The 14,434-nt window shown below is 52.2% G+C and overlaps 1 protein-coding gene across 11 annotated transcripts in view; it reads right to left on the bottom strand.

Annotated features, from left to right (window-relative positions):
• RANBP3 (RAN binding protein 3) overlaps positions 1 to 14,434 on the bottom strand; it is a 53,346-nt gene that overhangs the window by 966 nt on the left and 37,946 nt on the right. For 5 of the 11 annotated variants that reach the window (XM_055342712.1, XM_055342713.1, XM_055342716.1 and 2 more), the window contains 10 exons: positions 11,848 to 11,913; positions 11,010 to 11,102; positions 9,461 to 9,579; positions 8,208 to 8,327; positions 6,182 to 6,285; positions 4,907 to 4,985; positions 3,656 to 3,758; positions 2,885 to 3,009; positions 1,478 to 1,598; positions 161 to 303 (listed from right to left, as the gene is read on the bottom strand). In XM_055342712.1, the coding sequence (XP_055198687.1) occupies positions 161 to 303; positions 1,478 to 1,598; positions 2,885 to 3,009; positions 3,656 to 3,758; positions 4,907 to 4,985; positions 6,182 to 6,285; positions 8,208 to 8,327; positions 9,461 to 9,579; positions 11,010 to 11,102; positions 11,848 to 11,913 (1,073 nt within the window). The remainder of the gene's footprint in view (positions 1 to 160; positions 304 to 1,477; positions 1,599 to 2,884; positions 3,010 to 3,655; positions 3,759 to 4,906; positions 4,986 to 6,181; positions 6,286 to 8,207; positions 8,328 to 9,460; positions 9,580 to 11,009; positions 11,103 to 11,847; positions 11,914 to 14,434) is intronic. The other 6 variants (XM_055342714.1, XM_055342717.1, XM_055342721.1 and 3 more) reach the window with 3 other exon arrangements.

Raw genomic sequence — 14,434 nt, 5'->3', positions numbered from 1 at the left:
ACCCTCTTAGGGGGCCAGTAATTCGTGTAGCTCCGTGTGGCCCAACTGGAATACCCAGGAACCTGCCTTCTGTGGGAGCTCAGGAGGGCACCGCCCTTGTCCAGGGGTCTGTTTGGGCATCTCCTTGGTAGTAGCCTGTCCCATCCCCAGGGCTACTCACTGAGATCAAGAAAACCTTCACGCCCTGGTCCTCAGTGTCCATGGCTGTGATGCGTATGCTCTTCTCACTGGCCTTGTCGATCTGCATCTGTGCCCAGAGCTTGGTGTTGAGGATCAGTCGCAAGCTGCCCTGGGTCCGCATCACTGCAACCAATAAGGCCACTCAGCCCTGGCCCGTGACACCCACCCAACAGCCAGCTATGAGAACAGACACATTCCAGAATGAAAACACCCCAGGGTAAAATCCCACAATTCTCTCAAGGTCTGCAGGAGCTGCCCACCAGTCTGCTGAGCACGGCCCCCCACACACTGGAGGCCAGCACTGTAACAGCCAGCTCCCCCTGCCCCCCCCCACACACCCATCACAGGGAGGGTTCTGCTGGTCCACCCAGCAGTGCAATGAGGGCAGCTCCCTTGGGGGATGATTAGGTGGGAGGCAGGGCCAGAGAGGGACATTTGGGAGCTGCACACATGCACATTCTTTATGTGACACACTGCAAAGAAGCTGATGCCCTGTGACGGGCCCCACTCACTGGCCAAGCCCCAGCCCTATTCTGCAGTTTTCTTAGGAAAAAGGTTGAGGCCAATGGCTGCTTAGAGCTTCCACCAGGAAGGAGACAAAGACAGATCGAGAGCAACATACAGTGGAGACAAAGAGGGTACAGACCTTTCTTCCTTTTCTAGAAGTGTACATCACATCTACCCGTAGCAGGCCTGAGGCCACCATCAGCCTTCCTGTTTTATCAGAACCTATCCTCCTTGGATGTGCCCTGACCCTGGGACATGGTGACACCTTGTCTACCCACCAGCCCACTTCTCCCCACCCCAACCCGGTGCCCTATATGGCCTCAGACAGAGCAGCTCAGGCCAGCTCTGGGAGGCTATGGGGTAGGGTCCTGGGCTCCAACCAACCAGATCTCCCTGTGTCCACTCCCTAAGCCCTCTGTGCCTGATGGGCCCACCTCCGAGGCACATGGAGCAGTTGGGATGGGCTGGAGGAAGGTCTTTGACAGGGATCACAGGCTGGATGGGACTGTTTGAATTCTTATTTTCCCTTGCCATCATAAAACCACCAGCACTTTCATTATTAGAAAGCAAGTTCAGGAGTTGCTAAGTAGTTTCATCTACTTTCATCACACTCACAAAGAGGAGAGTCACAGACAAGCTGGCAGCAAAAGCCTTGGGATAGGGCCTGGCCCTGCAAGCTGTGGGTGCCGGGACTCTCCAAGTGGGGACCTGTGTGGGGATCCTGCCTTCCTGGGCCTTGGGAGCTCTGTGCCATCCTGGAACCCTCCACAGAGACCACACTGCAGCTCACCTAGTCGGGACTGGAGTGTCCCGTCATCAGTCGATGCCATGTCGTTGAGCCTGAGCAGCCCCCGGCCTCTCTCCACCCATGACTGCGAGGCCTTGTCAAAGACAAACAGCTTACACTGGATCTGGAACACAAGGCATCCCTCTGGGTGAGCTGGGGCCCTGGCTGGGTGGATGCTGGTGTGGACAAATTCCTGGGACCCTCCCCCCTCTACCCTGAGTGAACTACAAGGTGGGGGGTAGCCAACTATGGCTTGGGGGGTACATTTGGCCCTTGGCCAGTTTTGTGTCCTGCTCTCCGGCTAAGATGAATTTTACACTGTCGGGGGGCAGAAAGAATCAGCAAGGAAATGAAGATAAAAGCCATAAGGAGATACCGCGCTGCACTTGCTAGAAGGCATCAAAAACCAGGTAACAGCAGTCACCGTGTAGGTGGTAGAGCAATCAGAAGCTCACACATGGCTGGCAGGAACGAAACACTGCACAGCTGCTACAGAAATGTGCTCCCCACATTACACGTGGAGTTACCAAATAGGCCACTCTGCTCCTAGAGATCTACTCAAGAGAAATGACAGGTATCTGCATACAAGAGCCTGCACATGTTCACCGTACCAAGATTCATAATAGCTAAAAGGTGGAAACCTAAAAGTCTCTCTACACACATCACTTGGCACTGCCCCGGGGACGGACCCTGAGGCCACGACACTCAGGGAGGGAACCAGACACAGAGGGCCACACGGTGTGTGAGTCCACGTGTGTGACACGTCCAGGACAGGCTCATCCATGGACGGGAAGGGGGCTCGTGGGGGCCGCTGGGGAGGGCATGAGGGGTGACTGCTGATGGGCAAAGTTTCTGTTTTGTGGACAAAACTGTTCTATTTTGACAGTGGTGGCAGTTGCATAAATCTGTGAATACGCTAAAAACCACTGACTTGTACATTTTAAAGGCGCATGCGCACAACATGAAAAGCAGATGAATGAAGTGCCCTGAAAGTGTTCATGTTGCCCCGGGATGCAGAGGAAAGGCGGGACAAGTTTGAGCTGCATCTGTGATCCTGGTTCCCTAATAAAACAACTCGGGGTGAGAGTGTGCCAAAACAATCACAGCCATTCATCCTGGGTCTTTGTTACGACAGTCTCTGTAATGCCCTGAACTATCGAGAATGCCTCAAAACAGATCCCTCTGCTCAAAAACAAAGCAGGACCAGAAGTTCCTTAGTGCTCACACTATGCTCTCAGAAGCTCCGCCAATGAGGTCCCAGGGAGTGGGGCACTGCCCAGGGAGGTCCACTGTGTGGGGCCGACAGGGGGGTCCCACCCCTCAGATGCATGGAGAAGCTGGGGGCTACGGAGGATGGCCTCTCATACCACCACCTAAGGGCAAGATGCCCTCCCTCCAGGCCTGTCTCACCTGTAACACGTTGCTCTCCGCCTCCTCCCCGGTGATGACTTCCACTTTTTCCAACAAACACTTCCGTGCTGTTGCCTTGGTGTAGGCAGCTGCCGACTCGGCCAGGGACTCTGAAATGTTATTAGCTAAACGACATTGACTATTTATTTGTTGGGGTGTACGTGTGTGTGTACCTCACAGGAGACAGAAAAGGGCTGGCTCTGCCTCAAGGGTGCCGGCTCCTGGGACCTGGAGCGGACCCCAGAAATACAGCAATCTGGCCCTGGATCTGTGGGGAGACCATCTGGGAGCTAGATGCCAGCATGGCTCCAGATTTCCCACTGCCATTCATTTAGTAGAGGACAGGGGAACAGTGAGATTCTTCACACAGAACACTGAAGAGAAACTCCCCTTTCCAACCTCAGGGCAAGAGGGGGACACCCTCCTCAATAATCCTAACCCCATGACAGGATGAGCACTGGGTGTTATTCTGTATGTTGGTAAACTGAACACCAATAAAAAATTAATTTATTTAAAAAAATAAAAAAATAAAAATAATCCTATCCCCAGAGTCATCCTGAAGCGCCAAGGCCTTGCTCCTTTAGGATGAACACTTCCCCTCTCTGCTTGCTGAAAACCAGCACCCATGGCTTTTCAACAATGCCCCAGTGTCTGGTTCATGCGTGGCTACTAATGCTGCAGAGAGCTGGGGCCCTCCCGGGCAGGGGTATGGATGGATAATGACCCTGTCGCTTGGTACCCTTCCCACAAGTCAGTGGGACTGCAGCATACCTTTCTCAGGGGTGGCCTCCTGGGACGAAGACTCAGACCCGGACTCAGCAGCTGCATTTTCCCTGGTGGCATCTGAACTGACTTCATTTAATTTGGGCGGGCTCTGCAGGGAGATGGAAGCACATGGGGAGGAGAGCATGCTTGGCTGCTCGTGGGCCAGCCGCTGTGGAACAGGAAGCCCCTCTGCTGGGATGGCAGCTCTCAGCAAGGACTCCCAGAGGGCTTTTTCTTCACAGCTTTGGGGACCCACCCAGACTGGGCAGAGGAGCCTAGACAACCCCTCCCCAGGGGGTGGGTTCTAGCCTGCGGCCTTGTTTCCACACAACGTTCCTGAGCATCATTTGGTGGTAAAACCAGAAAAGTACCCTTCTGATACAGGCAGCTCGGCCCTCCCAGATCCACCCTTCTACCCTCTAGGCGAACTGCCCTCCAAGTCCCTAAGTAGGGACTCCCCTAACATCTCAGGGAGGTGTATGCCACCAGCTGTTTATCTCTGTGTGAGGCAGCTCTTGGACCATTTTGTTGTAACAGGAAAATAATAGTACTGATGCTTAAGGAAAGCAGCAGGAGGCTCCTTAATGTAACACAAAGATGGAAATGTTAAGTGGGAGAAAACAGCTCCTTAGCCACACTCACAATGGACACAGTGGCCTCACATGCATTGGATAAGGAAAGAAAAGGAACAAAACTAAGGAAGCAGGTAAATAATTTTAGAACCCCATCCCAGGCTGGCCAGGCTTTCTTGGATGGGGAGACAGCATAAGGGTACCCAAGTGCCCTGGCCATGGTGTGTCCAGCAGACACCTGGGACACTGCAGGGGCCCCTCCAAGGCCCCTTCCCCAAAGCCCCCTCCATGCTGCAGCCTCACAGTCAGGGATGGGGGTGGAGTGGGGGGTGTGAAGCTGAACTCCCTTGGCTCAGAGGTGGCTCAGAAGCACATGGCTAAGGACTCTGGTCTGATGACTGTCATTGCAGCTGGCCTCAGCCAGGAGGAAGCATGGCCCCAGACTTAAGGGGAAGCCTATCCCAGGATGAAGCTAAGCTAGCTGGCAGAGAAGAAAGGCAGGAAGCCCGAACACCAGCTCCTGGAGAGCTTCCCGATGCAACGACCCTGCCCCAAGTCTGAGTTGGGTCTTCTTTCTCTTGTAACCAGAAGCATCTTCACTTTATAGGAGACAAGGTGGCAGCCATATTCACATGTCCCTCGCCCTGGGGCCCCAGGACCAACAGTCCCCACAGGGGCCACTCACCAGCACGCGCTCGCTCATGTTCTGGCCAAACACGAATTTGTTGCTGGCGGTGTCGGCACTATTGGTCGAGTTGTCTAAACTGAAGAGAAGGCATGCTGTGGGTGTGGGCACCCAATGGAGGGGGGCAGACAGGTGTACCCACTTGCATGTGTTGCACATGCATGTGCACGGCCAGAGTGGGTTAAGGGCCAAACCCTTGGTGCAGAAAGCACAGTGTTGGCGCCCCTTAGCCTCCCCTCCAGGGGATGGGCCAGCACACTGGGGTTAGGTGCTCACAAGCCTCTGAGCCAGGCTGTGCTGACCAGGGAACACAGACCCTCAGCTCCCACTTCCAAGGGTCCACTGCATGTGGGCACTATGGGACACGCCTGACAGTCACCTCATCAACCCCAACCTCCTTGAGGCAGGTGTCCCCTTCGGGGTGCATGAAGATACCGCTTCAGAGAGGCTGATCGCAGAGGTCAGACCAGGCGCCACCTACTTCCCTGAAGGAACCCACTAGTCCCCCTGGGCTGCACAAAGGAAAGGACACCTCCTGCCCCTGGGCTGCTGGCAGAGGACACTTGGTGACCTCGGAGCTGCTGTCACCATCACATTTCATCTAGTTTAAGATGTCACGGGTGTAAGCACATCCCAATCTGGGAAATGCTGCAGTACAAAAAAATGTCTTTAAAACAATATCCAATGCACTTTGCTAATCAGGGTCTAGGAAGCCAAGTGTGAGGTCACCACCATTCATGCCAGGTCTCTCTGAAGTCCATGCCCATGTTCTCTATCTACTCTGCTGGCTTGTCTCCTTTTTCTCTGAAATATCCATGGGGCACCCAGGCCACTAGTGAGCACCACCACCAGCAGTGTTAACCACCAGCGAACCCAAATCCAGGGTAAGGGGTCCCCATAGGCCAGAACCTGGCAGGTAACAGGAGGCAGCCAAACAGCCACTGGTCCACTGGGTTCTGCTCTGAGCATGAAATCCAGGTGACAGAGGTTACTCCAAGGGCCAAGGAGAACTTGGGTCCTGCCTTGTCTGTTGAAACACACCATCCTGGCCCCTTCACAGCTGTGCCCAGAATGGGAATAAGGGAGGGAGCCAGGGGATTGGGCGGTGGAGGAGATCCAGGATTCTGGTGAAATCTGCTTCCCCCACCCCCACCTTCATCCTGCCCTCCAGAAGGACCAGGTTCCTGGTCCAGGTGCTGCCTCCTCACCCTGGGCCCCAGGCTAGGGGATGACCTGGGCCACTCTGAGGCTGGCCACCCGGCCCAAGACACACACCTGGAGCTGATATACTGAAGGAAATAGTTGGTCGCAGTTGGCGTTTCTGAACTGGGGTGTCCGGCATTCTCCATGTCAGCTACTTCAGTGTTCTCATTTGTTAACTAGGAAACAGAGAGGCGACACTTACTGCCCAGACAACGCCTGTTCGGGACCTCTACAGCTCAGCCTGTCTGCATACCCCAGGGCGTATGGCACAGCTCGTGTGTGTGTGTGTGTGTGTGTGTGTGTGTGTATGTGCACGCGTGTACACGGGGGGGGGAGCATGCGCTGTAATCAACTTTGCCATTTCTGCTTTTAATGGTTAAGATAGAAAAAGAGTTTGTAAGGCATCAGGGAACTTTTTCTACTTTCTTTAAAAAAAGAAATCCCTCAACTGACATCTTGTTCCCCTTTTCACGAATGCTTGTAATGAGAGGTCACAGAATGCTTCCAAATCTGGCATTTTAAGGGGTTTATTATAAATATAATAAAAACATCATTTCTTGAGGGCTTTTTTTTTTATGCTTGCTAACTGCTGTGCCAGCTCTGTTGAATCTATCATCGAATGTGATACTCCCAGGAACCCTGAGAGGTATTATCAACCTCGACCTACTGAGTGAGAAAGCAGGGGCTCAGGGTGCCAAGAGATCACCCCCATTAAGAAGCTGGCATGTAACTGTGATACTACAGATCACGTGAACCCTGGGCCTCCGTAAGACAGGGCCTCAGCCCCAATTTCAAGGCAGCCATTCCCCTGGACTCTAGGAACAGACTTGACCTGGCGGTTTAGGTCAGGCTCCTGCCCCCCAGCACAGGTGGATCTCAAGGCCCTTCCTTCTCCGGCTTCCTCCTCCCTGGAGCGAGCAGCCTCCAAGGGACTCATTACTTTGGCTAAAGTCATGCAACAGCAATGCCTACTTTTCATCCCTAGGGATTTGTGTTTCTGTTGGACAGCGAACACCAAAGGAGAAGGCAGATGGCACAACCTGATGTTTTCTACGTGCTGGAGAGACTTTTATTCCTTTATTTCAGGATTTCTCCTTCTCAACATCACTGACATTGGGGCTGGATCTTTCTCTGTGGGGAAGCCGCCCTGGACACCGTGGGGTATTGGGCAGCATCCCCTGCTCCCACCCACTGGATCGCAGTGGTACCTACACCCTAGCCGTGACAACCACAAACGTCCCCAGACACAGCCACTCATGTTGTCTCTCAGGCTTCTAAAGGAACTCCTGCCAGATGAGCTGCTGGAAACGGCACAGAGGGACACTCTATCCTGGTGGCTGGAAAGGTAGTGTTGCCTAATTCTGGCCTCTCAGAGCGACAGCACACAGGGTCCCGAGCCCAGAGCCCCTGCCAGATGCTCTCTACCCCTGACTCAAAGTCCCCAGACTAGACCAATAGGCCTTGGGGGCAGCCAGGAGGGACAGATGCTATTGCCTAGTATGGGACAGAATAGTTATTTTTCTATCTGCCCTACCTTAAAAAAATAAGGTAATGATTCTCAATTAGGGGTGACTTGGTCCCAAAGGGAATGCTCAGCCTCATGAGGGGACACTTTGGGTTGCCACGTCAGGGGGTGGGGGCATACTCCTGGCACCCGGAGGGGGAGGGCCAGGGATGCTGCCTGGTACCCTAGGACACCCAGCCCCCCAACAGCTGACAATGAACCTGTCTAAACGTTGCTTTGTGCCAAGACAGAGCAGCTCCCAAGTTAGGCAATGACAAGCTCTCCAGTGACGTCGAAAGCATCGGATGGTGCTGTCCCCTTTGCTACGAAAATGCTGGTTTCCAAGGAGAGGCACGCTCGGTTTCGTCCCATCCCCGGTGACTGGGAGAACAAGGGAGGCTGCCAGGGAGCACGCCGGGAGCTGAGCAGTGCAGCAGGGAGGCCATGCCAGCAGTCAGGGACGAGCCCGCGGCTGTGCCACCTCCACCTCCCGCCCCCTGAAGGGAGAAGCGGAGGTCCTGTGGTTGAACCTGAAGAGGCAGAAGAGACTGACCCCGGAGTGCGAGCACCCATCCGGGCCTCTGATCCACACACCTTGACTCGGTCCCTCAGGTTCTGCCCGAACACAAACGCCTGCTGCGCAACTTGCTCTCTTTTCTCACAGTTCTCCTCCTCACAAGTATCGCTAGATTCATTTTTCTGGGGCTCTTTCTCCTAGTTTGAAACAAAAACAAGACAACAACTGAAAAGAAGTGACAGGTTAGCCCCAAGAAGCAAGGCGGGCCATCTCTCGCAGTTCCGTCTGCTCAAGGGGTCTCCTCTGGCTCAGGTCCCCGGGGGGCTGCTGTCTCCCGGGTGTGGCCTGTCCTTGACTCCCCGGGGACGCCGGAGGCAGGCGGGCCAGGCAGCTTCCCAGACTCCCTCCAGCTCACAGCCCTGCTGCACTAGCCACCCTAGCTATCCAAGTCTCCAAGCAGCAGCAGGTTGCAAAGATGGCTCCTAATTTTAATTCTGCTAATTGTGGTCTGAAGGAGCGGGGGTTGCTCAGGGATGTTTTAAAAATGAATTGTAGATGATCGCTTTCACCATTTGGGCTCCAGCAACTATGGGGGGTGTGGGGGAGGTGGAGGGGCTAGAACTCAGGCAGCAGCTCAGCTGCCCAAACAGCCCAGTCGAAATAAACACACACATGTAATCTGGCTTTGTGAATGGAAGCCTTGGTGCGGTGCTGCAACTTGCATTTCAGATTCACCTCTGCCACCCGCAAATACAGGCTCTTTGGTACATGCTCCTCATTTTTCAGTTGCCGGGCAATACCACTAGAAAGCACATGCTCTTGGCCTATAGAAACCCAGAACCCCAGACTTTGCTGTGTCTGCCTATCAATCAATCAATCAATCAATCAATCAATCAATGTTCTGAGCTGATTTCTTCAGCTAGAATGGGCCCACCTATGCGAACCCCCGTGTTGTTCAGGTGTGGAAACAGGGAGGGGAGACAGCTTTCCATGTAAAAGGGCACACTAGCTCAGCAATGAAAGCCATTCCTGTGGCTCCAGGGACCCCCGCCCCCCCAGAGGCCAGGCCCAGAGGCCAGCTGGCCACTTGTATGGGGAGGTGCTGGGTCTGGCCTCTGGAACCCAGACAGAACTCTGGAACTGCGGACAGACCATCCTTGGCATTCTAGCAACTATAAACATCAGCTGCAGTTGCACACGCACACCACTGAGCAAATACAGAAAGCCTTAACACGGGCCCACCCAGGCACTGCTCCGAGCAGGTAACTTGTCTACACACTCAGTAAAGCTCCGAGAAGTTTCAGGTGCTCCCTGCCCAGCACAGACACACCTCAAGTGCTCGCACCTCGTCAGAGGGACTTCTCCGTGCAGGGTTGTCAGGTGATGTTGCTGTCACGGCCCCCGTGCAGTCTGCTGGGATACTGACTCCGTTGGTGCCGCTGCTTGGGACTGCAGGGACAAGAAGATGGGGGTGTGTGTGTGTGTGTGTGTGAAACCTCGAGCGCTCCCTTCCACCATTTAGACCAACAGTGTAATTTCTCCTCTTTAAAGAAAAGGATCTAGTGTCCCTACTGAAAATCACATTCTTACATTGAAAAACCCAACCTCAGGGGGATCCCTGGGTGGCGCAGTGGTTTGGCGCCTGCCTTTGGCCCAGGGCGCGATCCTGGAGACCCGGGATCGAGTCCCACGTCGGGCTCCCGGGGCATGGAGCCTGCTTCTCCCTCTGCCTGTGTCTCTGCCTCTCTCTCTCTCTCTCTCTCTGTGGCTATCATAAATAAATAAAAATTAAAAAAAAAAAAAAAAGAAAGAAAAGAAAAACCCAACCTCAGAACTAAAACCTCACAGAGGTGAGAATATCTTATTGCTTACTCCACAAAGAACCGTATGAATTTTAGTGTACTCAGAAACGATACTGTGAAGATAAAAGAGAAAAGTAATATATATTGAAGGAACGATTATGAGTTTTATAAAACGTTTTACTCATAACATCTTTATTCTATACACTTTTCCCTATAAATAGCTGAGATCACATGATGTGCGCAGCTTTAAATTTGGCTGATTGGTTAGCCTCGCTTATAAAAAGCTTTCCTGTTGAAACTCTTCAGAAATATTAACTATTTATTTCCCCCATGTGGGATGTTGGATTGCTTCTGATGAATTTTTGAATTACAGGGAGAGGCCAAGAGAAAGACAAGAAAAGCTCATTAAGAAACTAAAAGGTCAACTGAACACCATGACCTGTGTGGAGATCATGGAAATATGGCTTAAGATTTAGGTCTTATGGTGGAAAATCAGATGAATTTGTGCACATAACCAAAATGACCCTTCAAATCTCTCAGACACACAGGGCCAAGTTTTGCCTGCAAATATGCTGGGCTGAACAGGAGACACTTGAGAGGAGTCAGCTTTTGTGAAGCCAGTGTGCGCAGAAAGCAGGTCTTACCTAGTGGTCACCTTGGCCTGGTGCCACAGGGAGACGGTGGGACCATACCGTCTTCCCTGGGCTCACCAGGGATTTATTTATTTTTTTATTTTACTTTAAAAAAAAAAAAGATTTTATTTATTTATTCATAGAGAGATACAGAGAGAGGGGCAGAGACACAGGTAGAGGGACGAGCAGGCTCCTTGCAGGGAGCCTGATGTGGGACTTGATCCCAGGACCAGGATCACGCTCTGAGCCAAAGGCAGACGATTAACCGCTGAGCCACGCAGGCGTCCCTCACCACGAATTTACAGGATTGTTCCCACAGCTATTTCTGAGTGCATTCAGCAGATAGGGCCAAAGTCACCTGTGTCGAGAAACAGCTGTCCCAGGCCAACTTCAGGATCACTCTACACCCTGCTGAGTAAGCCTGGATGCCAGGGCAGATTCTTACCGGTCTGTGAGAGTGCCTTTGGCTGTGGGGCTTGTAACACCGCCGGGCGAAGCACACTCCGCTGTTGTTCCTTGGGCTTCTGGCTTGGCAGACCTGAGAAGAGAGATCTGCTTGCCTGGGCCTTCAGACCTCATGGGTAGAAACACACAGCCCTGTACTGGCTCTCAGGGGCTTTACAGAAATTGAGTGAGTACAGTAATGCCATGGGGGGGGGGGAACCAAGGGACAGCTATCCTCAAGTGCTGGGCTCAAGGATCAAGCACAGATGGTGAAGGGAGAGCCATAGGCAGCCCCCCAGAGTTTAAGACTCTGCTCGGGCTCAAATAAAAATACCCTTTGCACCTGCTTTTCAAAGTGCCATGCTGAGAAAATCTGTCTGCCAAACACAAATTGGGCAAGAAGCATGAGAGAATGCTTCCAACTCTGCACCACTGCCAGGCTCTGCTCCCCAGCGGCATGCCACTGGATCGTGGCCACTCTGCTAATCAGGCTTACTCTGTGGCTTCCTGGGGCTGGGATACTCTGGAGACACAGGCTGGATCAACTGAGCCTGTGCTGGGCATAGAGCCCCACACTGAGCCGAGTCTGCTCCCTCACCATCCCCACCCCCCTCAGGGTGGTGGAGAGCTTACAGGTAGGACAATCTTCTTGGTCTGATGGGCTCCTTAAAGTGACTTTTTAGTGCTCATATGCCAGGTAACTGCAATGACCTAGACAGCAGGCTGAGCCTGGAGCATGCAGGCTGGGTTGCCTTAGGCAGCTGTGCAAACAGATGCTACACAGAGAGGAAGGGTGTGAGAAAGCCCTTCCACTTTCCTTCTTATAGGTGGGCACCTACCTGCACTAGGAGCCTGGCCGTGGATCAATGTTGGTGGCTTCAACCGGAATCCACTGCTCTTTTCCTCTACAAGCAGAAGACAAAAGATAAAAAGCAGGCCTGCCTAGGGGGTGTAGAGATGGGGCCAACAGCAAAGCTGAGAGGGTCAAGGGAAGGGGAAGACTGTGGTCTGGACCTCAGTGGCCACAAGCCTGGAGAACCAGGGACATGTTTCCAAGTTAAAACACAAATGCAGAAGCCTGGTTCAACCACCAAGGTCATAAGGCAGCTTGGACGAGGAAGAAGCAGGGGGTTGTGGGAAGTGCTGGCTTCAGGCCAGGTGCTGACAATTAAAGACCAGGTGGTGTCGAAGGTGTGAGACAAAAGTGACAGTGAGTGTAAAGCTGGTCCATCCCTAGGCTACCTCACCCAGTAACTTGCCAAGAGCTGTGATGGCCTCAAAGGCCCTGGAGAATGTCAGAGAGCCACCTAATAAAGGTCTCCAGGACCCGTCTCCCTTTCTTAGAGGACTTGTCTTGTCAGAGGATGTATCTGTAGTTAGGAGAAGCCTCTCTGTACTACAAGCAGATGTCTGGGAAATGAGACACGTTTTCTGTGGTGAAAGATCAAAGGTGGCAGACAGCAGCAGGCTTGCTCTCTTTCCAGATGTGCCTGGAGAGATTCACTTCATTCCTTCCCGAGAGCACTGGAAGGCCCAGGACAAGGAAGGGGAAGGAAGCAGGGTGATGGGTCAAAACCTGCTTTTTGCTGGGCCACTGGTCCACACAAATCCCTTCATCTGTGTGTGCTGGTGACTTGGTCTATCTCATAAGGGGTGGGGAGTGGGGACTGTCTAATCTGCCTTGACAGGAAGGATCAGCATAATAAGCCCTGTGATTCCAACATGTCAGGTCTGTTCCTGGGGCAGCACAAGGACCGCAGCATTCTGGGCCACCAGAGGCAACCTCGCTTTTGTGCGAAGGTCCAACTCATTTGAAAAAACCTTTGTCAGGGTGCAGGGAACAAGATCAATACACAAAAATCAATTGTGTGTATCTATACGCTAGCAATGAATAATCCAAAAATGAAGGAAACAGTTCCATTTATAATAGCACCAAAGAGAATAAAACTTGGGAATAAATTTAAGAGACAAAAACTACAAAACATCGTTGGAGGAAAAACAAACAAATGGGAAGAGATCTTAGAAAATCACATAATATGGGATTCTATTTATATGAAACATACACAACAGGTGAATCCATGGAGACAGAAAGTAGATTCTTGGTTGCCAGGGTCTGGGGAGGGGGTGGAAGGTGACTGCTCATGGGGACGGGGCTTCTCTTTGGGGTGATGGAATGATCTAAAATTAATTATGGTGATGGCTGCACAATTCTGTGGATACCTAAAAACCAACCAATGGTACACTGCAACAACACAAATGCCTTCAGGCCAAACTCTGAGGCATAAAACAAAGTCAATGCAGAATTCTCAACAAAGCAGGAAAGCCTTCTTCCTGTTGTCTGCATGCTGGTGAGCCAAACTGCTCTCCTTGGGCAAAAATGGGATTACAAAAACTTTCGCTGCTAGTTAGTATGAAGGAACTGAGTCCACTAGGCTCCCAAGAGCCTGTGTTAGTGAGCTGGGGTCTCTCCCATAAGAGAGAGGTCATAAAAACCACACTCAGGAGAATCAGACACCACAGATGCAGGGGAAGACATGCTGCCAGATGTTCCTCTTTAGGAGAGAAATACTGAATCACATTTCCAAAGCTCAGGACTATTCAGAAGATGACTGGCAATTTACAAACATTAAAAAAAAATTGAGATGAAACTCACAATTGAACTAATTTTTAAAAAGCTTTACAGCTGGCTTTATAATGCTTACATTGTGGCTACTGATCACTTTCCACCTCTCTGCCCTGTGCAGAGCAATGCTAGCAGCAGTGCTTGACCCTTGTAGCCAGCTTCGGCTGACCAGTGGGGGCGGAGGCCTGGACAATCACGGTCACTGAGCATCTGCTGGAATTGGACCTGGCACCTGGTCCACCCCACAGATGCACAAGAAGTCACACTGAATGCTGCAGTGAATGGATGACAGACAAGACAGATAGGGCATGCCACATCTGTCACGGCAACTAGGGACGAAGGAGCCAAGGCAGCAGGGAAGTGTGCTCACAGGACAGCCAAGCCAAGGCCTGCCCGCAGGCCCCATCTTCACCAAAATAGACATGCTCTTTTCATGGCCTCAAAAAACTCACTTTTCCTGCAACATGGTCAGCGTACAATAAAAGGGTGTTGCTGAAGGCCAGAGCCCTAGCACACATGACAGGATCACCGGGGTGCATGAGTGACTATACCAGTGTCTTCTTGAGGGCATATGTGTGCCCTGTTGTGAGCTCACTGAGGTTAAGAAATTGCTCCCTCTGAAGCAAATCTCTCTCTCCTCTAATCCTGTCTAGAGGAAGCAGGCTCCTTTGATGGTACTTTCTGCCTTGCCCTTCCTCTGCGGGAAGCAATGCTCAACTTCAACTTGGTGTATGCCGGAAGACGAAAAGACTCTAAGAGGAGACAGCTTGGCAGGGGCTGGGCAGGGGCAAAGGTTGTGCTGG

The sequence above is a fragment of the Nyctereutes procyonoides genome, unplaced genomic scaffold, assembly GCF_905146905.1.
Source record: "Nyctereutes procyonoides isolate TBG_1078 unplaced genomic scaffold, NYPRO_anot_genome, whole genome shotgun sequence".
NCBI classification, from domain to species: Eukaryota; Metazoa; Chordata; class Mammalia; order Carnivora; family Canidae; genus Nyctereutes; species Nyctereutes procyonoides.
The sequence above is the reverse complement of the archived record's forward strand: the minus strand, read 5'-3'. Positions and strand labels throughout refer to the sequence as shown.